Source organism: Sminthopsis crassicaudata, chromosome 4, assembly GCF_048593235.1.
Source record: "Sminthopsis crassicaudata isolate SCR6 chromosome 4, ASM4859323v1, whole genome shotgun sequence".
In the NCBI taxonomy this organism is placed as follows: Eukaryota; Metazoa; Chordata; class Mammalia; order Dasyuromorphia; family Dasyuridae; genus Sminthopsis; species Sminthopsis crassicaudata.
Window position 1 is genome coordinate 455,170,080 of NC_133620.1, and position 26,503 is coordinate 455,196,582.

At 39.2% G+C, this 26,503-nt stretch overlaps 1 protein-coding gene across 1 annotated transcript in view; it reads left to right on the top strand.

Moving 5' to 3' along the window:
* Positions 1–26,503, top strand: part of RPA1 (replication protein A1) — a 55,984-nt gene that overhangs the window by 13,146 nt on the left and 16,335 nt on the right. Inside the window, exons 6-15 of the mRNA XM_074263866.1 lie at positions 10,374–10,466; positions 12,919–13,048; positions 14,582–14,684; positions 16,254–16,322; positions 16,479–16,671; positions 16,822–16,961; positions 17,215–17,363; positions 20,261–20,393; positions 22,399–22,575; positions 24,666–24,773. Coding sequence (XP_074119967.1) covers positions 10,374–10,466; positions 12,919–13,048; positions 14,582–14,684; positions 16,254–16,322; positions 16,479–16,671; positions 16,822–16,961; positions 17,215–17,363; positions 20,261–20,393; positions 22,399–22,575; positions 24,666–24,773 — 1,295 coding nt within the window. The remainder of the gene's footprint in view (positions 1–10,373; positions 10,467–12,918; positions 13,049–14,581; positions 14,685–16,253; positions 16,323–16,478; positions 16,672–16,821; positions 16,962–17,214; positions 17,364–20,260; positions 20,394–22,398; positions 22,576–24,665; positions 24,774–26,503) is intronic.

Below are 26,503 nucleotides of genomic sequence, written 5' to 3' on the forward strand. Positions count from 1 at the left end.
AATGAATGGTTTTGGTTATTTTCAACAGCTCTATTTAACCAATATTTCTCAAATATCTATTGTGTATTTAACACTTGTCTTCGTGCTAGGCACCAAAGGCAAAAGTGAAGCAATCTCTGCCCTTAAAGATCTATTCTGTTAGGGAGAATAGCATGTGAATAGGAAATCAAATGGGCCTCCTAAACCAGATCACTTCGGGGGCGGGGGGGGGACACTTTGGGTTTTGGGAGGGGGGAACCTGGGGATTCTGGGAGGTGGAAATGAGAGGTGTTCTAAGTGGAGGGGGGTAGGCAGTCTGTATGCAGAGTGAAGATGGAGGATGGAAAGGTGTGCCAGGAGCAGAGAGAAGGTTGGTTTGTTTGGAGGAGTGCTCCAGGAGGAGTTTGGACAACTGGTGGCCTTAGCTGGGAAAAGCTCTGGAGCCTGAGAGACGAGTTTGTGGTTAATCTAAGAGGCTTTGGGGGGCGTGACTGGGGCCAACCTAAACTTGCCAGCTGTGTGTGGGAGGCCAGGGATGTGGGCACAGCGGCAAGGGGCCCAGTCCCGGCTGTGTGACTTAACCATCTGCATTCAGCAGCCTGTGTGTAGGAGCAGAGAACGCAAATGATGGGAATAATCCAAGGTTGCAACTGGAAAGGAATGAACAGCAAAATAGTGAAAACAGAGAGAGCTCAAGAGTATAAGGAAGACATAAGCGAAGACTTGGGTTAAGAGATTAAAGGGAGGAGAATGAATGGGAAGGAGTCTGCATGGGTGCAGTCACAGGGCTGGGGGGCAGAACAGGGAACAGAGCAGCAGGGAAGGAGGCCCGGGCAGCAATGGATTGATAAAATGCCGTGGTCAGAGGAACATAATGGGTAGTAGAGTTAGAACACTTGTGGGTGGAATGGGATAAGGCTGTGAGTCACTTCTGGAGAGGGGAGGAACAGATCGCGGGAGGTAGGTGAATGAGAAGCTACATGAGGGGATGTTAACATCTAAGTCCAAGTCCCCAAATAGAGAACATGGAGAGCAGGGAAGGTGGTGAAACAGTTAGGGAGGCAGGTTTAACCTGGAAGCCAGTTAACTGGAGGTAAGGCAGAGAACAAGACTCTTGCCCTGCTTGATGGGCAGGGGGGGCCTGGGTGGATGCAATGTTGAATTTGGCCTCCAGTCAACAGCAGGGTGGGTTTTGCCCCAAGGCTCACTCCTATGTTGAGCAAATTTTAAGTCCTTTTTATTTTGTTTATCAAAGCCAATTAAACTGGATGTTGTACTTTGAAGTCATTAGGAGGTAGAGAAATTTTAGTTTAACAGGTTTTTGTCATGGCTATTGGGAGATATTTTTAAAAATTGTCAAATTTCATTGAAAAGATAATGACTTGAAAACAATCAGAATTATCAAATATGGGTATATCTATGCAGTGTTTGTAATATAAGCATGAGCTTATAAGCGTGAGAAACTTTAGCTTGTATTTCTAATTGGTCAGAATCTCTTTTTTTCTCTTTTCATCTTTTTCTAATTCTGGTTTCTAGCTTTTCATCTTGTTTCTAAATGATTTCTCAACTGAAAATGAGTTCATTCAAAGGAAGAAAGTTTGTCCTCCTGTGGAAATAGTATGGCCGTTAGAATTGTATTGTTTACTTCATACTCTTTGGTCATGGGACAGTGAGATGGCTCAGTGGGTAGAGCACTGGCCCTAAAGTCAGGAGGACTTGAGTTCAAATGGAACCTCAGACACTAACTAGCTCTGTGACCCCGGCCAAGTCATTTAACCCCAGTTGCCTCCCCCAAATCCCCAATAATCTTTGAACACAGATGGTTGTGGTTTTCACCAGAGTTCATTGTTATTATTCAGTCTATTGGGCATCCATTCCCTGTGTGAAAGGCATTTGGAATACAAAGAATGTAATAAAATAAGGAAGATGGGATATATACAATTAACTTTAATATGTGATCTGGATATGTGTGAGGGACATTAATTTAAAAAACCTTCATGTGTTGGGGCAAAGATTAGGGAAGACATTTTGGGGATTTGTACTATCACAGGATGTGGCAATTCAGTTGAAAGGAGTAAAGATTTCCTTAAGTGGTGGCTGGGTCAGCAGTGGGAGAGTCTTCTTTCTGTCACCTTTGCAGCAAATTGCAAATTCACAGAAGTGGGAGACTAATCTAGTTTCTCAGAAGTTTTCTAAGATATCAGGGGAGTCCAGTAAAAGGCTGGGAGAAAATTGTGGTTGTTCTTATGCAGTCATTTAGTCATCTCTCACTCTTTGTGACCCTGGGGCCACAGCACGCCAGGCCTTTCTGTCCAGGGACACAGTATTGAAGCCAAATTGTGGAGGTCCCCAAGGGCTTGGCAGGGGTGTCTCCTCTTCTGCCCCTGTCACTTATCAGGTATTATTTTGTGTATGATTATATGCATGCTTTCCCTTGATAGACAAGATCAGGGACTGTTTCACTTTTATATTCATATCTCTAGTGCTCAGCATGGTGCCTCTTCCCATAGTAGCTGCTTAATAAATGCCAGTTGGTTGGTTGGTTCATTTATTGAGAGGGATTAAGCGAGATGGAAACATGCTTTAGGGCTCTGTTGCATATGAGTAGATTCCAATCTCTCAAGTCACAGTCAGCTTTTTTGCTTCATCAATTAAGGATTGACCCCATTACTAAAAAGATGCCCTAATAAAATCCAATTTGTCCTATTAATAGACTTGTTGTGACATTTACTTATAAAATTACTGAAAAAATTAGATAATATCTCAGATGTGATTTGTACTAGTCATAGGTCATCTTGGTCTGTGATGATAAGTTTGAATCTTAATGTGTTTTGAGACTGAATTTATGTAAGTTTTTATTTTTAAAAAATTAGTAAGTATTAAAATATCAGTTGTTGGAGTTTTAGCATTTTTTTACACCCACTCTAAACTGTGGTAACATGATGCCAATCTAGAAAATGGAGAAATATAATTTAGAAATAAATAAAGAGTGTCAGTAAAATTTCAGACTAATAAAGTCTCTGGAAGATCATCAATTGTTTTGTGATTATAGAACTTGTTAAAATACCTGTCTTGCAAATGATTGACACCATTCTGTAGAGTAAGGTCAAGGATGAGTGGAATTCTGCTTCTTTAGGCATAAGAAGTTCCCTGAAGCCACTTGGAAAAGTGAGGGAGAGCACCATCCTGGTTTTTCTGTCCTTGTTTCTTTCCTCAGTGTTCTTTTGGTTCCTTTTTCTCTTTTCATCATCTGGGCAGCACAGTGGATAGAGCCTTGAACCTGGAATCAGGAAGGTATGAGGTCAATGGTAGATAGTACTTAGAAGTCTGCCTGCAAGGACACACAGATAAAAGACAGATCTAAACAATTGGAAAAATACTCATGGCATTGACTGAGCCAGTATAATAGAAATAACAATTGTACCTAAATTTATTTACTTATTCAGTGCCATATCCACCAAACTATCAGTTATTTTACAGAATTAGAAAAAAATGCAAACAATTCATTTGGAAGAACAATAGTTCAAGAATATCATGGGATACTAATGGGGAAAAAAAAGTGAAATAAGGGCTGACAGGATCAGATTTCAAACTGCAGTGTTGTTTAGCTGTTTCAGTCACATCTAACTCTCCTGCCATGATTTGGGTTTTCTCTCAATTTTTTTTTTTTTTTTCCTAAGGCAATTGGGATTAAATGACTTGCCCAAGATTACACAGTTAGGAAGTGTTAAGTGTCTGAGATCAGATTTGAACTCAGGTCCTCCTGATTTCAGGGCTGTTGCTCTATCCACTGAGCTACTTAGCTGCTTGGGGTTTTCTCAACAGAGATATTGGAGCTATTTCCTTCTCTAGCTCAATTTACAGAGGAGGAAACTGAAGCAAACAATCAGATCTATGGATAAAGGAAGATATATGGCCAAACACAAAGATCCTAGGGAAGTAAGATGGATAATACAAATTACATTAAATCTTAAAAGTTTTGCACAAACAAAACTAATGCAGCCAAGATTAGAAAGAAATCAGGGAACTGGAAATATATCAAGTTTCTCTAATAAAACCTTCTTATTTCTTAGATATATAGAGAATTGTGTCAAAATTCCCTAACTGGTAAATAATCAAAGGATATGAATAGGCAGTTTTCAGGTGAAGTAATCAAAGCTACAATCATGGGAATGACTATTCTCTAAATCACTATTGATTACAGAAATGCAAATTAAAGCAAGTAGTTTTTAAAACTAGTGCCACCTCACACCTGTCAGATTAGCTAATGTGACAGAAAGGAAAATGACATCTGTTGGAGGGGATGTGGAGAAATTGACATTAATTTAATGTACTGATGATGAAATTGCGAATTGATCCAATCATTCTGGAAAACAATTTGGAACTATATCCCCAAACTGCATAATTTTTTATCTAGAATACCACTATATTGAGATAAAAGAAAAAGGATATAGGTGTACAAAAATATTTATAGGAACTCTTTTTGTGCTAGCATCAAATTGGAAATTGAGGGGATGCCCATTAGTTGGGGAATGCCTGAATAAGTTGTGGTATATGGTTGTAGTGGATCGTGCTGTTAAAGCAATGTCAAGCAAAATGCTTTCAGAAAAATCTGAAAAGACTCAGATGAAAAGATGCAAAATGAAGGGAGCAGAACTAGAACATTGTACATAGTAACAGCAATATTATACGATGATTAGCAATGAATGACTTAGCTGTTTATCAGCCATACAGTGATCTAAGACCATTTCAAGGGACTGATGATGAAAAATGCTGTCTGCCTCCAAAGAAAGAACTGGTGGAGTCTGAATACAGATTGAGGTGTAATTTTTTCACTTTCTTTATTTTTCTTTTTTCCTGTAACATAGTTACTATGGAAATAAGTTCTTCATGATTTTACATGTATAATTAATATCACCTTCTTGCCTTTACACTGGGTAGGAGAGAATCAAAACTCAGTGTTTTTGTTTTTTAATTAATGCTCAAAATAATAAATTTGAAATTTTTTTGGATTACATTGTTGCCTTTACATTGAATAGAAGAGAAGTAGGAAGGAGAAGGGGATCAGAACTCGATGTTTTTTGTTTTTTAATTAATGCTCAAAATAAATAATAAATTTTTCAAAATTTAAGCCTATGTTAATGGGGGAGGGGGGAGATTTAAAGTCAAAGTTGACCTTCCAAGCTAGCTCTATGAAACTGGCCAAATCATCTGACTTTTCATCTTTTTGGTGAAAGTTTTACCTAGGTAGGGACCCCAAAAGTCACTTGTTATTCGGGATTATTTGTAGTGAAGATTCACTGAAACTAGATCAATAAAACATTGTTACAATAAAGCACTGAGATTTAAAAATAGCTTTGTTATAGGGAACACTTATTTGCTGTGGTGTAAAGCAGTAATGAGATTTTATTTGTATTTTGAAATGCAGAAACATTGGTTATGGGATGAGTGAGTAGGGGAAATTTTAGAGCATCTCTGTAATTTAGTTCAATCCAAGAAATGGGCAGAGGAATGTTGAAATACTTAGATTGAAGGGTTTTTATTTAATCCCATTATGCTGTCATTTCCCCACTTTAAATAAAGCAATTTTTATTGAGTTTTCAAAATGTCAGTAATAAAGCTTTAATGCACAAGAGTACAGATTCATATTTCATATACTGTAGACACTGGACGATTATTGGATTGGACAATTATTGGATTTTGAAGCTTCTATGTTTAACACTGCCTATTTGCATGTGTATATGTAATCAAACTTGCTACATTATCTTGAGCAAATAAAATATAATTGTTACTGCCTGTAATTAATCTGTCTTGCATAGTACTTAGCTTGTTGATGGGAATATGATTCATTATTGAGAACTTAGTGAAATACAAAGAAAATTGATCAGATGGATTTTTTTTTCTCAGTTGTATTCTGTTAGTTTTAAGTTATTAGGAAATTTTAAAACAGTTGAAGCTGGATCCTCTGTTTGCATGCCTTTCTGTGAATGTTTGTTCACATAAGTGTGTATTGCATGCATTCCTTCCCTAGTAGAATTTTTTAAATGTTACACATACTATAGAAGTACGGTGATTATTTGTTATACCTTTATGTGATATCCAGTGCACAAAATACATTTTAAATTAGTTTAGTACTCAATTCAAGATGTTATTGAAATCCCTCCATAACTCAGAACTGTGACATAGTCCTGAGGATGACATTCTACTCCAGTGTTAACCTGGGTTGTCCCAAAAGTCTTAGTATAGTTTTGTTACCATTAAAGCTTAATATTGCACTAAGACTTTTGGAACACCCATATAATATTGAAAGAGCACCAGAATGCAGATTGTAAGGTTGGATTTTATTTCAGCTTGGCCATCTCTTGTGTGATCTTGGGCAAACATCTCCATCCCTCGCATTTCCCCCTCTGAAATGAGGGATTTGGACAAGCAGATTTTTGAAGGACTCCAATTTAGTTTATTATCTGAGAGAATCAGAAAATTAAAACTGCATCTGACAAGAGGTTTCCAATGAGGTTCCCAGTAGAGGAAATAAAAATTTGTAAATGGGGTATTTAAAAAATAATTTTCACTTGGTATACCTTATGAACTGGGTCATGTTATAGATGTTTTTTTCATGATATACCATCAGGGAAATGCTTTACAATTGCCTTTGTGGATTTGAGATGCATAGAAGAATGAAAAGAATCTTTAAACATGAGATTACCATTCTTAATAACGTCATTGTTTTGGATATTGGGTAGATAAGTTAGGGAACATGAATATAATGAAAAATTGTTGTGTTGTAAGAAACTATAAATATGATGGCTATAGAGAAGCATGAAAGCAGTATACAAAATGACTCCAAGTGTAAGTGAACAGAGCAGCACCAAAAAAACCCAATAGACATGGAAAATTGAATCCAAAGAATAGATGGGATAAGAGACTACCCTGCTGCTTTGTAGAGGTGGGTGACTTGGTGGATAACACTGTATACAGTGTCAGTCTTTTTTGATAGATTGATTAGTTTTTATTTTTGGTTTTTTTTATAGTGATAATACTATTTTTAAATTAATTTTATAATTATAACATTTTTTTTTAAAAACAACATTATCCCTTGTACTCCCTTCTGTTCTGAATTTTTCCCCTCCTTCCCTCTACCCCCACCCCTAGATGGCAGGCATTCCCATACATGTTAAATATCTTATAGTATATGCTTGATACAATATATATGTGTAGAACCGAATTTTGTTGTTGTTGTTGTTGCAAAGGAAGAATTGTATTCGGAAGGTAAAAATAATCTGGGAAGAAAAATAACAAAAACAAAAAATGCTCACAGTTTACACTCATTTCCCAGTGTTCCTTTTCTGGGTGTAGCTGATTCTGCCAATCATTGATCAATTGGAATTGGATTAGCTCTTCTCTATGTTGAAGATATCTACTTCCATCAGAATACATCCTCATACAGTATCATTGTTGAAGTGTATAATGTTCCCCTAGTTCTGCTCGTTTCACTCAGCATCAGTTGATGTAAGTCTCTCCAAGCCTCTCTGTATTCCTCCTGCTGGTCATTTCTTACAGAGCAATAATATTCCATAACCTTCATATACCATAATTTACCCAACCATTCTCCAATTGATGGGCATCCATTCATCTTCCAGTTTCCAGCCACTACAAAAAGGGCTGCCACAAACATTTTGGCACATACAGGTCCCTTTCCTCTCTTTAGTATTTCCTTGGGATATAAGCCCAGTAGTAGCACTGCTGGGTCAAAGGGTATGCACATTTTGATAAGTTTTTGGGCATAATTCCAGATTGCTCTCCAGAATGGCTGGATTCTTTCACAACTCCACCAACAATGCATCAGTGTCCCAGTTTTCCCACATCCCCTCCAACATTCATTCATTATTATTTGTTTCTGTCATCTTAGCCAATCTGACAGGTGTGTAGTGGTATCTCAGAGTTGTCTTAATTTGCATTTCTCTGATCAGCAGTGACTTAGAACACTCTTTCATATGAGTGGAAATAGTTTTAATTTCATCATTTGAAAATTGTTCATATTCTTTGACCATTTTTCAATTGGAGAATGGCTTGATTTCTTATAAATTAAAGTCAGTTCTCTGTATATTTTGGAGATGAGGCCTTTATCAGAACCTTTAACTGTAAACATGTTTTCCCAGTTTGTTACTTCCCTTCTAATTTTGTTTGCATTAGTTTTGTTTGTGCAGAAACTTTTTAATTTGGTGTAATCAAAATTTTCTATTTTGTGATCAATAATGGTCTCTAGTTCTCCTTTGGACACAAATTCCTTCCTCCACAAGTCTGAGAGGTAAACTATCCTATGTTCCTCTAATTTATTTATGATCTCGTTCTTTATGCCTAAATCTTGGACCCATTTTGATCTTATCTTAGTATATGGTGTTAAATATGGGTCCTAGATTGATTAGTTTTGCAGATTTTCTTTTTATTCTTTATTATAAAGGATAGTTTTCTGAGGGGAGGGGAAGGGAAACACTAGGAAATACAGACAATATTAAGACAATCAATATGAACATTCAACTATATATACAGATACTTGTCTAATTTGTAGAAACGCATGTCGTGTACATGTCATTAGTTAACTACGAAAATGTCAGAAGCAGTTTTGGTGGGGTAGTTGGTGTTCTCTATGCTGAAAGAACTCTCCATTGTAAGGTGACATGAAAGTGGGCTACAGTTGGGATGGTTACATGATTGTGAGGTTACTTGGGCTCAGGCCAGATGATGCAGCACTATGTTGACTCCTGAGTGGAGTCAGCATAAGAAGGAGGGAGAAGTAATGTAATGGATGATGTAGATGGAGCAGGAAGATCTTGCTTCACCAAGTCTTCCTTCTGACCCATTTGTGGTAGTCTCTCCACCTCTTGCTGCCTCATTCAACTCTAAGGAAGTGTTGGTGATCTCCTTTGTAGAGGGCATTCCCCAAACCAGGGAAATCACAGTTCTGAGCCCCCTTTCCCCCCAAAACAGTGCAGCAGCAGAATAGCTAGGGATGAGGATCGTTGTTTAACCTTTCCATTTTTGCTCAATTATTTCATCTTGATGGCCTGTTTTTCTTGATTGACTGGCGACAAAAGAGGGCAGGGAGCTTTGTGATGCTATCTCTCTTTAGAGTGTTGTTGTAGAGCTGTTAAGAGTTGTGTCCAGTTCCTTGTGACCCCTTTTGGAGTTTTCTTGGTAAAGATATGGGAGTGGTTTTCTAGCTCATTTTGTCTGAATCCACATTTGGGTCTTCCTGACTCCGGTCTAAATGCTCTATGTACTGTACCATCTAGCCCCAGAAAAATGGGATCAAGACCTCATCTTCCCAGTTGGAACAGCCATTGATGGGGAATGGCCCAAGCCTGGGGAGCCCAGCTGTAGAAAGCAATTAGTCTCCAGGATCATTCTCTATTGCAGTTGCCATAGCACCCTAAGCAGTGTTCTGAACCTCACTAGTATGCTTTCTAGTTGAAAAAAGATAGATTAGATTAACTGCCAAATTTAATGCCCAATCATAGTTAAATCCCCAAAATTAGATGTATTGCTTTTAAAATGATTTTTAAATAATATTTTTCCACTTTCCACTTTCTACTTGATAAAAATTAATCTGAGTGATCAGAGAGAAGTCAGTACCTTAATATATTAGGACGTCATTGCTTATTTTCTTTTTGAGAGTCTTATTCCTTTAACCTCCTGCTCCTACTAATCTTGCTATTTCCTTGACACCCCTGCTTCTGAACCCTATCTTCAGCTCTCCCTGCTGAGATAGTTCACTTGTACTTCATGGTTACCAACGACTTTTTCAGCTCTTATTTTCCATCAACTGTCTGTTGGGAAAGAAGGTTGCTTTGTTTGGGGGAAAGGGAGAGAGAGAAGCCTTCCTGAATGGAGCCGTTGCCTTTGAAGTTAGAGCACTTCAGAGCCAATTGAGATGCTTTCAGGCTTCTCTCCTACCCCCCAGCTTTTTCTTCTGCCAAAGCCTGCAGTGCACTTGCACTTCTGTTGATGACATCGATTTGTTGCTATGGAAATAGCGATAATGTCACAGATTCAGCCCGGTGACTTTATGCAGGTTCATGTAGGAGAAAGGAGTAGGCTTTAGGGAAGAACCTTATTAAAACTGAAAGCCATCAATTGTGAGGAGGTGAAAGGTCAATGGAGACAACCCTGCTTCTTTTTATAATAAACTTGCTTGCATGAGCCCCTCCTCTCCCCCCACTTCTGTCTTGGCAAATTCACTGCACACATTTGAATGTCCCAGTGTGAATTCAGGCCCAGAAACATCTTTTGTGAAATCAAGAGTTTTTATATTTCTCACTTAACTCAAGATGATTTAAGTAACATTGTAACTCCAGTTCTCTGTACTGAATTGCCTTTTCCTTTTTCATCCATAGGACAAGGGCAGCAGCAAGCAGCCCCAGCCCCAGGGCCAGCCGCTAATCCAGTAGCCACCAAGCCCCAGCAACAGAATGGGAGTTCAGGACTGGGTAAGTCCTGCCATGGGATGAGTTACAGATATGCATTGTGAATAAGAAGCTTTTGTATAGTGCTTGCTATTGAATCTGGGGTAAAAGGAGGCTAATGGACACTTTTCTTGGAAGATTTTAAAATAATTCAACTTCCTATTGTAAACTGCATGCTGTTAAGACAGAGTTAAGGATCAAGACTTTTAAAGTTAACTTAGCCATCCATCATTGTAAGTGATGTATTGCCAATCTATGTACTAATGTATAGTAGTATGCTTAGCATTTCAGAGTTTACCTTAGAGTTTCTCACACATCCTTGAATTTTATATCCTCTTACTTTTCTGTTCATTTGCATACCTTTTAAAATTCTTATCTTTTAGCTAGTTGTTCTTCACCATCTGCTTCATTAAATTTAGTTTCTTTTTCTCTCTCTTTTCCATTTTAGTTTCTCTTGGGTTTTTATCTTTTGCTTGAAGAACCGTATCATTTATATTGGTCAGAGAGTCTTTATTTTTCAGTTTCATTGAAAAACAGTATTTTCTTCTGACTTTATAGAAGATCCAGGAAAATTTTAATTGAATCATTTTGTTTGCTTTTGAGGAACCTTTAAATTGGAGCCCATGATTTAGAATTTGGTTAAGTCTGTTTTCAGGTGTTGCTTTTTTCTCCCCCATCACTGCTTGATCCAGAAATTACTGAGTCCCCCTTTTGCCCCCACACCTCTCTTGAGTCATTTTGTGTTTTTCAATGCCAAAATTCTGAGAGGAGCAAAATTAAAACCTTGATATTTTCAGAATAGGCATGATACAGTGCCATTGCCATTAAGTGCATTTGGTGAGCAGAGTGCTCTTTCCTGCTCTCCTGGAAAGTCAGCTTCCAGGACTTTCACTGGTTCACTCCTCTTACCACTTGAGGATCCTCTCATTGCTTCTGTGATGATTGTTTGACCATAGATCAAATATTTATGCTACTGAATGTCTGCCATGGGGCATTAACACAAGGGTAGGCCAGAAGTAATTTCATTTTACTGAGGCTGTTTCATGAATGCTTTCCTCTCAGATATACCTTCTCAATGTCTTTGATATTTTGAATAGAGAATTTCATTAATGTGTATAATCATTTCACTGACACATTGTGATCCCTTCATAACTTCTCATCCTGGATAATTTTTGTTTATTAACATATAGTATTTAACCAATGTGATACTGTTCTCTTATTCCCTCCTCAGATCTCCTGGGGACAGTATCTCTCTTGTGTTGTCCATCTGTTATCTCTTATTCTTGATATGTGACCAGTCTGCTTTCTGTTCCCATCATATGCACACACAATAAAATGTTTTTTAATACCTTTTCTTGTGTTTAAGTTTCTTGTGCAATCTACTTATGCCCAGTTAATCTTAAATTTAATCTTCAATTAATCTGTTTTCAGTTAATCTTAAAATTAGTTCATGCAACCTTAAACCCATGTTTTCTGAATGGTGATGGAAGGCGACCCAAACCTGCCCTTTGTATTGGAAGAAGCCAAACTGGTTGCAGAGCCTATAACACTTGTGTCATTGAGAATTAACTGCTATTGGTTCCAGCTTATGTCTCTTGCTGGTACTGGTGGAATAAAAACCCATTGAGGTCAGGCTTTTATGTCCTTTCTTTACTTTGTACCTCAAATATCCAGACTGGGATCAAGCCCTCAATAGATACTTGTTTAATGAGTGACAAAGTTCCTTTTTTTTTTTTTTTTTTAATTTTAACCAACCTGAGGATAGTTTGTTAATTTATAATTCTAGTCTTTATAGAAACAGAATGTGTATAAGAGGAGACTCAGCTGCTAAGGAGAGTTAGTTACTGCTGCACTCTCTCCAGGGAGCATACAGTGTGGCTGGCCTGGGCTGGGCTGTTCGATGACACTGTCGGGATCAGAACTGTTCTTCTGCCAACCACTTGCCCCGTGCCCAAACGCCGACTCACACCATTGTCTTCATGCCCTAGTCTACCTTAGCATCTCTAGGACAGTAAGATCTTAGAATTTCTCTTGAGACAAAATGACACTTTTGTCAGGTGGTAATTTATTTATCTGAATGAGAGCCCCTTTCTCCACAGGTCCAGAAAACCCTTTTTCTTTTGCCTGTTATTGCTGCCTGCCTTGATATCATATTGTGGTTCTTTTTTTAAAAAGAAAAGGTTGTATTTGCTTCTCCATGATCTTATGAATGGCCAACACTCCCAAATAAAGCTTAAGAAATAGAACTGGGAAGGATTAGAACCTAGTAACACCGTTTTTCAAACCCCTCCTCCACTCTTCCTGGAGACTACCTTGCCCATCCTTCCTCTATTAATGTATGGATAGAAGTGAGAAATCACCTGAATACGTTTCCTACTGTTTTATATAAATCTCATTATGGAGCTGGCTGTAAATACAAATGTTTATAAAAGTTAAATAATATTAGGCTTTTTTGATGTTTGTGTATATTTTAAAGGTTCTACAGCCACCAAGAGCTATGGTGTTTCAAAGACATTTGGTAAAGTTGGAAGCACTAATCTAAGCACCCCTGGAGGATCCCAGTTGAAAGTTGTTCCCATTGCCAGCCTCAATCCGTACCAGTCCAAGTGAGTTGTGATACATGCCAAGCTCAAGACATTCTTCCTCATTAAAAGTGGTTTCAATTTTTTTAGAAGTTTGCGTGTCAACTGTAGGAATACGAGATGTTTGTGGAGATTTTGTCGTTGGAGCTAATTTCTTATCTTTTGAATAACCTGTCAGTTTTTTTTTAAAAGTCCCCCAATACACTAAAATTATGAAAAAGGAGAAATGTGTAAATGTCACAAACCTAGCAAATAATGGAGATTACTATACTGGAAAAAAATATGAATCTTTAAAAATTATCAGCTGATAGTAATTAAAAGAATAGGATGGTGGTCTAAATTTAAGCTTTTTCTCTATTTAACTCCCCTTCCTCTCCCTATATATGCCCTATTTCTAAATAAAATCTCTTTGAAAGGAGAAAAAAAAAACTATTTCATATTTCACTGGAAACTAAATCTGATTATGAATAAATATGGATTTTACATAAGCCATAATAGGTGGGAAGCACAGCCTGTATTCAGACCAAAACAATACCAGCGATGAATATTGGTGTCCATTGACAATGCTGTGCTTCTGAATACCTATCAGCAGGAGATTGTCATCCTCAAAATAGATAATTATGATGATCTTGACTAAAATTGGCAGTATGTTGCAGACTGTAGTGCAGTCTTGGTAATCTAGATTAATCTGTTCAATCAGATTAACCCGAGCAGTTTAAAAAGAGTATCTTTCTTTTCCAGGCCCTTTCATGGATAATATTGTATTTTTACAGCTTCCTTTGAGTAGAAAAGTATATGAGGTATTGTAAGAGGTCTTCCTAGCAACTTAGCTTCTTCACTTAAGGTGACATGAGATGTTTGTAAAATGCTTTGTAAACCTTAAAGCACTATATACATTTTATCATTGTTATTATTGTTGTGGTTGTCATCTAGATCTTGTTTAGAAGAATGGAACCAAATCTAAAAATTAGATATGTCCCCATGAGATCCTTTGGGTGTATTGTTATGTAGTGTGATTGATACTTAATGTGGGGGTTGTGAAATTATGATTATCAGTAAATGTTTGATTTATAGATAGATAGATAGATATAGATATAGATATGATAATTTTAGAAGTTTGAGAAGTCCTGTCATAGGCCATAAGTTGGGTTCATTTCTTTATATCAGAAGGGGGATATGAAATTTAGTAGCATTCATAACAGTTCACAGAATTAGAAAGAGTTGATAAACCACAAGTGTTGACTGATGGGCACTGGATTTTTTAGCTTAGGGCTTTTCATTAAGGATCTGTTGCCGCCTTAGTTTATTTTGTGAGAGGAAGATAGATTATGCCTTTACTTCTTTGAGAGCATAAGTTAACATTTTATCATCTTGTCTACTTTGTTGTTTGCTTTTTCTTTAAGCTGACAGAGTATTCTCTTTTGATCAAAATAACCTGCCCAGTGAACAGAGATGGCCTGGGCCAAGGAGGCCATTGTGGGGTTGCGTGGGGGTTGCCATGTTTTCTTTGAATGAGATATTTATTTATTTGACATTTGATATTTATTTATTTTCTAGGTGGACTATTTGTGCTCGTGTTACTAATAAAAGTCAGATCCGAACCTGGAGCAATTCCCGAGGGGAAGGAAAGCTTTTCTCTATAGAAATGGTTGATGAAAGTGTAAGTTGTGCCTGTCACTTGGGAAACAGAAGCATTTGACCCCTTGAACAACAGAGGACTCATCTCTGCCTATCTGTCCAGTGGACAGCCAGAATAGGCAGAAGGAAAGCTGATAGAGTTCTTTTGACCCAGATTGTTGTATTGGGCCATTTTGGGGCTGAGAGTCATAAATAAGACTTTGTATCTTAGTCTTAAATGAGAGCTTTTAGAATTGTTGGAGCTAGACTTCTGAATACATGAGTGGTCCCTTGGGTAGAAGAAACAAGAAGCATTGTCGGGTTCTTGGCAAGCAAAATGGTAGTGCTGTGATGCTGTCTTCTGCTGGGCAGAACAGTGGGTGCTGCAGTGCACAGAGCTGCCCACAGGATCCCTTGGTCTGAGTGAAAGGACTTCGGGGGAATGGCTCCTGGCTGTGGTCTTTTCTATGGTATATCCAAACAAAACAATTGGGTGGGTTAGTGAAATGAGAAGAAATTCTAGACTGATTTGGGGCAGGACAGAGTTGGAACCAGAACTTAGGTCTTGTGACAAGCCCCCCATGACTTAGGTGTTTGGGCAGGGTAGGTCAGTAGAGAGAGCTTTGGTCCAAGAGTCTGGAGACCTGAGTTCTAATTCCTCCAGAATTCACAGACTGTGCCAATCATTAAGTAACATGTCACCTTTGACCTCTTGGAGTTCACTGTAGTTTCATGTGGGGATTTGAGGGAACTAACATGTGCATATCTAAGAGCAGTCACTGAATCTCTCCCCTTTAGCTCTTTCAGTCAGTAATTGAAAGGATTGGAATAGATGAGTGTTTAGGTCCTTTTCAGCATTGAATTTTTATGATTCTAATCTATCTTTGTGGGATGTTTCAGCCATTTATTTCCATTTTTGATCTATCAGCAGCATTTTAACTGACAGTGAAAGTAAAAACTAAGCTACTAGCAACTTTGAAAATCAATTTATTGATCTGGCATTAGTTGCCATGTATTTTAAGAATGAGTTGTCACACCAAACTTGGCAGATATAAAGCAATACCTAATTGAAGAAGTAAATAAACTTTTTTTCTGCAGCAAAACTAGTGAATCTCTAATTTCCACAGTTTTATGTGGGAATGAAATGTGGATAGAATTGGGCCAGTTATGTGTTGAAATATGAAACTTAGCTGAGTTTTCTTCTTTATTGTTCCTAACCCCAAATCAGTAAGGCATGCACATGGAATCTAATAATTGAAAAAGTGTAAATTGTACAGAATCCCTGAATGCCAACATTAGGAGCACCTTGTGTTCCCTCTAGTCTATCCCTGTCTAAAAATGCATCGTTTTTGCAACATACTCATCAAAGGTTCTGGGCAGCTTTTACTTGAGTTCTTGAGGGAAAGGGATAGCTTTCTAGGATTGCTCATTCCAGTTTTTCACAGCTGTAATTGTTAGGGAGTTTGATCCTACTTGGAACTAAATTTATATACATTTGGGTATTTCTTGGCTGCCTTTTTCAAATCCACTAGTGAATTTTTTGGCTTTTATGACAATCTGGCAAGATTTTGCACAGAACTGGACATTCTAACTTGCTTATATTTTCTTTCAGGGTGAGATCAGAGCTACTGCTTTCAATGATCAAGTAGACAAGTTCTTTCCCCTCATCGATGTGAATAAGGTAGTCTTGGAACTAGAAGTATTGAGTCACAGTTGCTTGTTTGCCTAGAAATTATTTCATTGGTGGAATAAGTATGTGGAGATGGGAATCGTGATGATTGTTGAAGTTGTTAATATCCCTGCTTTGAGATCTTATGACTTGACATCTCTTTGTTAGGTGTATTACTTCTCCAAAGGCACCCTGAAGATTGCCAATAAGCAGTTCACAGCTGTTAAGAACGACTATGAAATGACCTTCAATAATGAGACCTCTGTTGTGCTTTGTGAGGATGCCCATCACTTACCTACAGTTCAGTTTGACTTCACAGTGATTGGTGACCTAGAGAATAAGGCTAAAGACTCACTTGTAGGTGAGTGTGTGTGTGAAGTGGGCAATCACTGACTTAATCCTGCCGTTATGTGTGGGGAAGGCTGAGGGATGCAGGGCTGGGGTCCTTCCAGTTTCCTTTGGGAGCGGTGTTTCCCAGCATCCCTCACTAAAATGTGGCACCTCGTTGCAGACATAATTGGGGTCTGTAAAAGCTACGAAGATGCCAGCAAGGTGGTCGTGAAGTCATCCAACAGAGAAGTTTCCAAGAGGAACATCCACCTGATGGACACATCAGGGAAAGTGGTGACAACCACTCTGTGGGGAGAAGAGGTAAGTCCTCGATTGTAGAAGTTGGGGACTGGGTGGAGAGAGGGGAATTGTCTGAGAAATGCAAACTCCTCCTTGTTTGATCCTTTTTTGAGAAAATGTATTCTCTTTAAAGCTTTACCTTGTGGTTTCTGGGGCAATGCTGAAAGAGCCCTGCCTCTTGGGTGGCCTGAACAAGCCACTCAAGGTGTGACCCGGCCTGAGTGAGTCCCGTGAGTCCCGAGAACTCTGTGTGTGACTTGGCTGATTATTGCAGGCTGACAGATTCGATGGTTCGCGACAGCCCGTGCTGGCCATCAAGGGAGCCCGGGTCTCTGATTTTGGTGGACGGAGCCTCTCTGTGCTGTCTTCAAGCACCATGCTCGTGAATCCTGACATTCCAGAGGCTTTTAAGCTACGTGGATGGTAGGTCTTTGTGGGGGACACCCAAAAAAGAGGCCTTACTCCTCTCCTGGTGGAGAACAGGGTTTTCTTTGGTGGTTTTTGTGTCAGGCCTGTAACCTGTCGGCTGGGGGTCCGGTTTCTCTATTTCTGGGAGGCATCATGCCCTCTGAGAGGACGGCTTTCAGCTTCTTAAACTGACAAACCTGTAATCCCATGACAAACCTTGAAGAGTCGGAGGGAGGCAATTAAAGTGAGAGCATTGCCAGCTGACCCAGATCCTCCCAAAGTAAGCACAGTTAGACTTTAGCAATTCTGCTTTGAGGAGCTTTAGTGGAGAGAACATTTTTCTTCCTGAGATTTGATCCATGTTATGAGTCTCTTAAGGTTTTTGTTGATATGGTGGAGGGGGTGGTGCTTGAAATATTCGGTGTTGGAGTACATCTTCTTCTTTGTTTTTTTCACTGGACTCTGTGATAAAGCGCTATGAGAACAATGGGCTTTTGTCTGCAGGCTATTGACGCTCCCAAGGCACTCTGGGGAGAAGGAAAGCCTGCTAAGGTCTCTACAATATATCTTCTTTTTCAGAAAGTTAGAATTTGCATTGAAAGAACACCACTTCAGTTAAAACATGATTTGTGAGAATTATTAAAAAAAAAACATCTTAACTAGCTTTAGCTTAATTATGTGGCTGTAGTTAAGGGGAGACATGCATGGCTTCCAGGTTGTGTCACAGAGTTTAAATAAAGAAACATTTCATTCTGATTGTAGATAAAATCTTGTGGGTTCTAGGGTTCTAGAAGTGTGTACTGTGAAGAGTTAGAGGAAATGGTTCTGCCCCCAAGAGTGATGGCAGACATTTGTGTGGTCTTTTGAGATGGGCAAAGCTTGGTTTTCATGTACCGTGGTTGATTCTATGGGCAGATATATATCTTCTCCCCCCCTAACCCCGCCCCACCCTCCCCCCCCCCTTTTTTTTTTAACAGATGAAGCTAGGTAGGTTAGAGAAGTAGGTGAATTGACCCTGATCCCTCAGGATCCAGGAAGTGTCGGAGCCTGATTCCTAACTCAGCTTTTTACTGACTCGGAGGCCCACCCATTACATGTTTCTTTGAAAATTATCCTTTCTTGGCTGTGTTTCTTTCTGAACTTCAAGTCTCTTCTGCATTTAAAAAATGCTTCAGTGGCCTGCCCCCCCCCTTCTCTCTCTCCTTTTTTTGGATGGTCCCATCATTAGCTCCTCTTTTCCTCCAAATCCCCTCAATACAAAAAGAAAACATAGTCCATGTAACAAAAGCATAGTTAAGGCACGTCTAACCTTGCCTCATCCTGCTCCTTGGGTCCATTGCTCCTTAGTCAGAAGTGAAGCCTCCCTCTCTCAGGCAAGAGTGATTCCATAGCAGGGGCTCGATCCCTCCTTCGCCAGGGTTTATTTAAAGAAAATGTTGCATTAAAAACTAGGATCATCAACAGGCTTATGACATTGACACATACAATAAGCAAAAATGGGGATTATAAGTGAAACATGGATGTAATGAATACATTCATTTTCATGCCTTTTTAGCAAGCTTTTTATCTAACTTCTAAAATAGGCTTAATCCCCCTCCCCCCTACACTTAATATTACATCTTAGGCTGGTGAATATCAGTCACTTGAATCCAGAAGGGCAAGTCTACTTGGTATGGGCCCATTAAGTTGTTTTCCCTTAATTTTTTGAGGGGACTGATCCCAGCTAACATAAAAAGTCACTAGAATTAAATAGATGTCTGGAGTTGGCTAGAGACTCTTGTACACACTCTGCTATTGCCTGGAGAGAGAGACAGAGAGGGTGTGTGTGTGTGTGTGTGTGTGTGTGTGTGTGTGTGTGTGTGTGTGTGTGTGTGTTGGGGCATTAGTTCTCAGCTCTAACAACGGGGAGTTTTTATTGTAAGAGGGGCTGTTCTCTCCGTGCTCTGCTGACTCCTGATGAGCTGTCTATGGTGGGAAATGTCTCCTTGGAGCTTTTGAGACAGTAAACTAGTATTGCTGGTGGTGCTGAGACAGATTTATGGACTGATGCTTCTGTGTGAGGGATTTTGCAGCTTACCTGCTAGAACAAGAAGGCATTTGTCTGCAGCTCAGCCTGGCAAGGTGGTCTGCATAAGTGGGCAGTTATGGGGAGGGCCAACTCTCAGTTATCCACTTTCGCCATTATTTGCAGCATATTTTTAATGCCAGGTTGGCATTTCCTTGTTGCTTGACAGGTTCCTTCAAGCAGTGCTTTTGTCTCTCATATCGATTCATATTGCTTAGGGAACACAGATTAATTTTTATAATAACAGAAAGACCTCATTAAGAAAAGAGATAAATCCGTGATAGGAGGGAAGGGCGCAATTTGTTTTAAATGTTAATGTAAATGATTTGGGGATTATTTAATATTTTGACTCTCCATACCAACTTTTAAAACACTATTTTGGTGTAAGAACATTTTTGCCACGTGATGGACTTCTTCATGGTAGCAGTGGTAGTATTGTTTCTTGCTTTAATTGAAAGGTGTTTGTTTGTTTGCCTTTTTTAACTGTTTGTAGGATGTAGGCCCCTAACCAGTGTTGCTAGCTCCCTGGGAAGTGGTTCGGTGAGAGTTAGGACTTTGCAGTGTGTTCCTTGACCACTGGGTGGCATCATAGCGATTGAGATAAGCATGTGGAGGTCATTTACAACTAGTGTTAATTGCCTTTACAATGCACTCAGAATGGAACTAACTTTTACCTAAATGTGGTCTGAATGAGTGTCCTGTGCAAATGTCTGTTGTTGTAAAAATCTGTGGGGAGGAAAAATAACGATCCACTATCTAGTCTCAGGGAGCAAGTCAGCTCTTGGAAAAGCTGGCAGTGATTTCATCTGGGGGCTGCTTCTTTATTCTGGTTCTCTTGGCTCTTCAGGTTTGACTCGGAAGGCCAGGCCTTAGAAGCTGTTTCGATCTCTGATGCCAGAGGTGGAGGCACTGGCGGGAGTAATGCCAACTGGAAAACTTTGTATGATGTTAAATCTGAGAATCTGGGGCAAGGTGACAAGGTAAGCCGGACTCCTTACTTTCCTGTCGGTCCCAAAAGTCACGGCGGGGATCAGGACCAGGATTGGAAAAAAGCCTTTCCGCTCCTTTTTCTTTATTTTAACATTCAGAACCCAGCAATAATTCAGATGTCAAACAAGTAACATCAAGAATTAACTTCAAGGACTTTCCTGTTTGTTGTGAGCTTAGAACAAGAGAAGATTGAAATAGGAATAATAATTCCTTTGATTTCATGGTGTTCTTTAGTGATTGATGTTGGATCTTAAAGTGTTTACTCCTCACATAGGTGTGTTTTCTGATGTTTTCATTTATCCTGAGAATTTGGAGGCCTTTGAGGTTAAAACCTTTGCTAGTTCCTGTGAGACTTCAGCTCGAGAATGACCATTCACATTGCCTCTGAAGGGCTGCCTCTAGCATGGAGCCTGATTTTCCAGATATCTTTTCAGTCCTTATTCAGAAGAATTCTCTTCTCTATTGCTTCACTTCACTCACTGCATTCCCTCATCTGTCTTTATCATCATCTTCATCAGTATATGTTGATTTTGAGGATCAAACATGAAAGAGATAGTCATTTAGCAGCCACTTCTCTGTTCCCTTTGCTGTGGAGCCTCTCACAGCAGCAAGACTAAAGAGCAGCCACCCATGAGCCCATTTGTGCCTCTGGTACAGGACAAGCTCTCTCCTCTAGCATGTGTTCTGGACTTGGCCCAGGACAGAAAATCAAGAAGATTGTGATTGGGGATTGGAGAATTTTGAGTTGGGGCTGTATAGCAGGTACTCAAAGGCCTTGAACTATTTCTGGGGCCTGGAAGCTCACTTGGGTCTAAAGCAAACACCCTCAGGAAGGCTAGAGCTTTCATGTGATTGTTCCAGCTGTTCAGTTTCTTTGTGTTTTTAAACATTTATTTATATTTAAGTATATTTTTAAAAATAATTTTATTGATGCCTTCTTGTTTTTACATACAGCCATTTGTGTACATACACATTTCCTTTGAACCCACCTTTGTGACAAAGAAAAAACATACAATATTTGATCCTAAGTAGTTCCTCAACTTCTAAGAGATTTCTCTGAATTCAGGATGTGGTGTGGAAGGCCTTGACACACCCATAGTTAAATGGGGATTGAGCTGCTTTCTGTGTTATTGAAGCCCATGAGTTTGAGTTCACATTGATTTTCATAACACTGATTTCCCAGCATTTTATTAGGACTTAGAGAATGTCATCTTTTTTTCCTTTTAATTTTTAATTTTTTTTTTAAATTTATCCTCTACCACTTAAATATGAATCTGAAGGAATTTTAAGAAATCCTCAAGGCTGATAGTAGGAGTAGATCACATTTATATCAAGTTTCCAGATTTATAAAGTACTTTTCTCTCATAACAACCTTCTGAAGTAAGTAGTAATCCTTGCTTTTATATCCCAGGGGGAGAACTCAAGGGAATCCCAGAACTTGCTTTAGGGCTGAATACAGACAAAGACCTTTCTGGACCGTGCTCTCCCATGCCCCCCCAAACAGATTGGCTAAAAGGCTGGCTGGCCAAAGCTTTCTAGATTTTATAGTCTACAGTGCTCTCTTTCATAGGTCTGCAAACTGGTGATTGATCATTCTCTGCAAAGAAGAATGCAAAGGACAGAAATCTTTGTCTTTTGAAAGAGAAGACTCATATTACCAGTCTTCCATTAGAGGAAAGGAGAAGTCCTTTCTTCTAGACCCAATTGAGACTTTGGTTCAGTTCTAGCATTAAGAAGTTATTTTCTTTAGGACCTGGTTTAACTTTGTAAATATATGTTTATAGGAAGTGGGATTGTTGTTGTTTTCTCACTGGTATGTGTGAACTCTAATAATCTAGAAGAAATCTTTCCCTGTGAGCCCTGGGATCTTCAAGGCCTTGAATAATTCGATACACTACATAATAGCCTGTCATTGAAGCCCTCCAGTTGCCTGTGATTGTAGTCTGAATTATAGGTTTAGTGAACCAGTGTCTTGTTCTTCTCTTCCTTTGAAAGGCGGATTACTTTAGTTGTGTGGCAACAGTGGTGTACCTTCGCAAGGAGAATTGTATGTACCAGGCTTGTCCCTCTCAGGATTGCAATAAGAAAGTGATAGATCAACAAAATGGACTCTATCGATGTGAGAAGTGTGATCGTGAATTTCCCAGCTTCAAGTACCGGATGATCCTGTCGGTAAGATTCTGCGGCCCATTCGCATATAGGTAGCCCTTTACAACTTGCTGAACATTTTGTGTGTGATAACTCTCTGTGATGGATTACTTTATGAGACCCAATTTTACAGATGAAAAAATGTAGGTCTTGAGGTTGAGGTTATTGTGAAACTCATTTAGCATCTACTGTGGAACATTATGACGTATGCGGAAGGGGGAAAGACGTTTGCTAACACCGTCTCATGGAGCTCGCCCTCTTTCCCTGCTGTCCCAGAGCCAACACCCAGGAGAACGTGAACCCAGACTTCCTGACTCCCCTGGGCGTGCAGCATCTGCACAGTGTCTGCTGGGGTAAAGCAGCCAGAAAGCCCATAGAGCAGTGTGCGTGCAACAGTTTTTGAGGGTCCTGGAAATGAGCAGGGAGGAAAGCTGGCTTTCAGCAAACTTACTGGCATACCTTGTTCCTACAAAAAGTCATTCTTCTTGCCAGAAATTTGAGTTTGGCGACCCTTCCTGATTCTAGTCCACAAGTATGGCCTGTGGTGCAATTAGAGCATCGGTGGCACTTGCCTGCTAACAGTTATGAAGATAAATTAATTTGAAATGGCATTTCTGGAGAGCAGTAATTGCACTTGTACAGCTGATCCCTATATTTAGTTCATTTTCTTGTAGGTAATGTTCTGTTTCCCAGGCCTTAATGGAGCCTGCCTCAGAGGAAAACGTCTCTGAGTGATGTTGAGATGGCGGCGCCTTCTTCCTCTGCTAGAGTTGAGCTTCTTTCCATTTTAAAAACCTCTCTTACAAATTAAGGGTTTATAGCTACCCTAAGTTGCCATGCAGAACTTTAGTTTAGCAGAAAAACTGTCTACAGTCAGGTTTATTATTTGGGGTCTTTTACCCTGCACCTTTTGCAGAATTGAGATAAATTGTTTTGTAGACATTTCATTCATAATAGCTTTTTTGTTAAACTTTCAATGGCAGAATTCCCTTGCACGTTCACTCATGTGCCCTGGATCTATGTGTTCATCACGATTGCCACTCTGGTTTCACTGAATGTGAGGCCAATTTTTTCCTCTCTTAGGGACTGTGGCAGCTCTGGGATACATGTAGACATGTGATCCGTTGCTGTGCCCTGTGTGGCTACTTGTTATTTTAGAAAGATTACCACATTTTATGACCATATTTCACCTATAAGGTCATGTCAGTTACAGAATGAACTCTTCTTACAAACCCCATGGATTCCTGAGATAGTAAGAAGGGTACCTTAAGTCCCAGTAAATCATTGAATGTAAAGGTGAAGGAGTTGAGCCTCAGATGGAGAGTGTTGTATCTGTGGTCACCTCGAGTCCTTGGTAGCTGAACTGGCATGGCCACCCCCTTTTCTGCTTCTTGGGCCAGGGCTTTTTTCCCATCTTATCCTTGACTCTCTTGCTTATTGTCGAGGCTAAGATATTTGCAGCCTGATCCTCCATCCCCACTCTCCCACCCACCCTCACTTGTGGTGATGCTGTTGCTGACTCAAGCTTCCTGTGCTCTGTCCAAGTTGGGAACACTTTGTTCTCATCTCATTTGCTCACTTAGGTTTGAATGTAAATTTGCTGGCTGCCTTACAACGAGAAGATTTTAAGCCCGGATTAAACCCCTTAACTCACATTTATGCCTTGTCTGTCCTTCTGGCACCCCCACCCCCATCCCACCAGTGGAGAACTGTTAGTAAGGGAGAGAGAGCCTTAGGTGAAGTCCCCAGTGTGACCCACGGAGCATATAGTCCCACTGAAATAAAAATCCAAAGGCATAAATCTTGTGTCATAAAGAAGAAAGGAGCTTATGAAAACGTTCAGATTCAAGGGCAGTGGCAGATGGACGTGGACAAACTCGAGTTCTGTGTGTCATTGTGAGAGACTGTGTCTTCACCTCTGTCTACATTGTACTGTGCTCTCATTTTCATCTGGGTTTTGATTTTAAAACAGATTCTTTTTATGGGCTGACTATTGGTGGATAATAATAGTTTCCTATACAGCTTTAATAAACATGATTTGAAATCACCAGACCACCTCTGTGGCTTCTGTTTATTTTCTGTGGGGGAAATAATTTGGAGTTGTGTTTTTTCAGGTCAATATTGCGGATTTCCAGGAGAATCAGTGGGTGACTTGTTTCCAGGAATCTGCAGAAGCTATCCTTGGGCAGAACACTGCGTATCTTGGGGAATTAAAAGACAAGGTCAGTCACCTTTCTGATTTGAAGGATACAGATTTCCCAATGGCCTTTTGGGTGGACGTTTTTTTTCTGAGATGATTTCTACCTCTTCAGACTGTTTCCTCTGCGTTTTGTTTCCCAACTTAATTCATTTGAAACCCAGATTCTTGTCCAGTATATTGTTAGCTATGGATGCCCTGAAGAGATCAGATTATGTGGCACTTGTGAGACTTGATCTCATAGGTAAATGGGAATGTTGATTACTGTGGCATGCTCACCCGAGTTTTGTACTGTTGATACTAGGAGAGCTCAAATCAACAGAAGTTCCAAGATCATTTGATATAAGGGTATAGCTTGTTTTATACATCTGATGCCTCTGAAAATCTGGATGGAATACCATTTGGCTTTTAATAATAGAGTTCATTGCTTATCTTGTTTTAACATTGCCCCTTTCTACCTTCCCAGTCTTCTAGTGAAAATGGCCTCTTTGCTTTTTCTTGCACAAAACATTCCTACCTCCTGACTCTGCATTTCCATTGGCTGTCCCCAATTATTCCTGGAATTCTTTTTCCTCCTCTCTACCTCCTGTTTTCCTTGGCTTCTTTCATAGCTGAGCTAAAATTCTGCCTTCTCTAAGAAGCTTTTCCCAATTCCCCTTAATGTCAGTGCCCTCCCTCTTTTGATTATCTCCAGTTTATCCTGAGCTGTATTCCCTATTGGAGTGCACTCCTGGAAAGCAAGGGCTGTCTTTTTTGTCTTTCCTTATATCCCTGGTGCTTCACCCAGTTCCTGGCACTTAGGAGGTGCTTAATAAGTGCTTCTTGATTTGATATTTCTTATCGTACTTTGCTTAATGCAAAAACGTTTCAATTTTATGTAATCAAAATTATCTACTTTATCTTTTTTAATTGCCTCTGTCCTTCTCTTCATTAAAAATTCATTGACTAATAGATTTGCAAGATAAATAAATATCTACTTCTCTTCTAATTTTTTTATGGCATGATCTTTAATATTCAGGTCACATCTATTTTGAATTTTATTGTGGAATGCAGCAGTGTAAGATGTTGGTCTAAGCCTAATTTCTGCCAAACTTCTCTCTTGTTTTCCTGTAAGGTTTTGTCATATAAGAGTTCTCTCCTAATTTATTTATATTTTCAAGTTTATCAAACATGTAGCTGTTGAATTCAATTATTTCTGATTCTTCATTGTCTACTTTTTAGAAAACTTATCACAGGATTTGAGAGATTGCATGAGGGAATGAGTGATAGTTCCCCTTTTGTTCCTTTTTTAAAAAATGTGTTTCCCCTGATAGCCTAGATCTTTTGTTCCTTCAAACAAATTTAGTTATTACTTTTTTGAACTCTGTGAAAAATCTCTTTGGTACAGCATTAAATCTGTAAATTAACTTTGGTGATGTTTTTTATTTTTATTACTATATTGGCCCGGCCCAGCCATGAGCATTGAATATTTCTCCAGTTATTTAAGATATTCTCAGATCACATTTTCAGCGCATAAACGGCATCTGCTTTTTAAAGAAAATTCAGCTTAAACATTTGTTAAATTTCTATTTGCACTATGCTTTGGGGTAGATAAAAGTTAGAAGATAGGAAGTTTAATAGGGAAACTTGAGGCATCAGAAAACAAGAAGTACAAACCAAGCTAAGACCAAAGGAAAAGGGATTGTTTCTTGTAAGGATTAAAAAGCCTCTAGAAGCAAGGAAGGCAGTTCAAGGCATGTGGGAGGACGTGAGGGA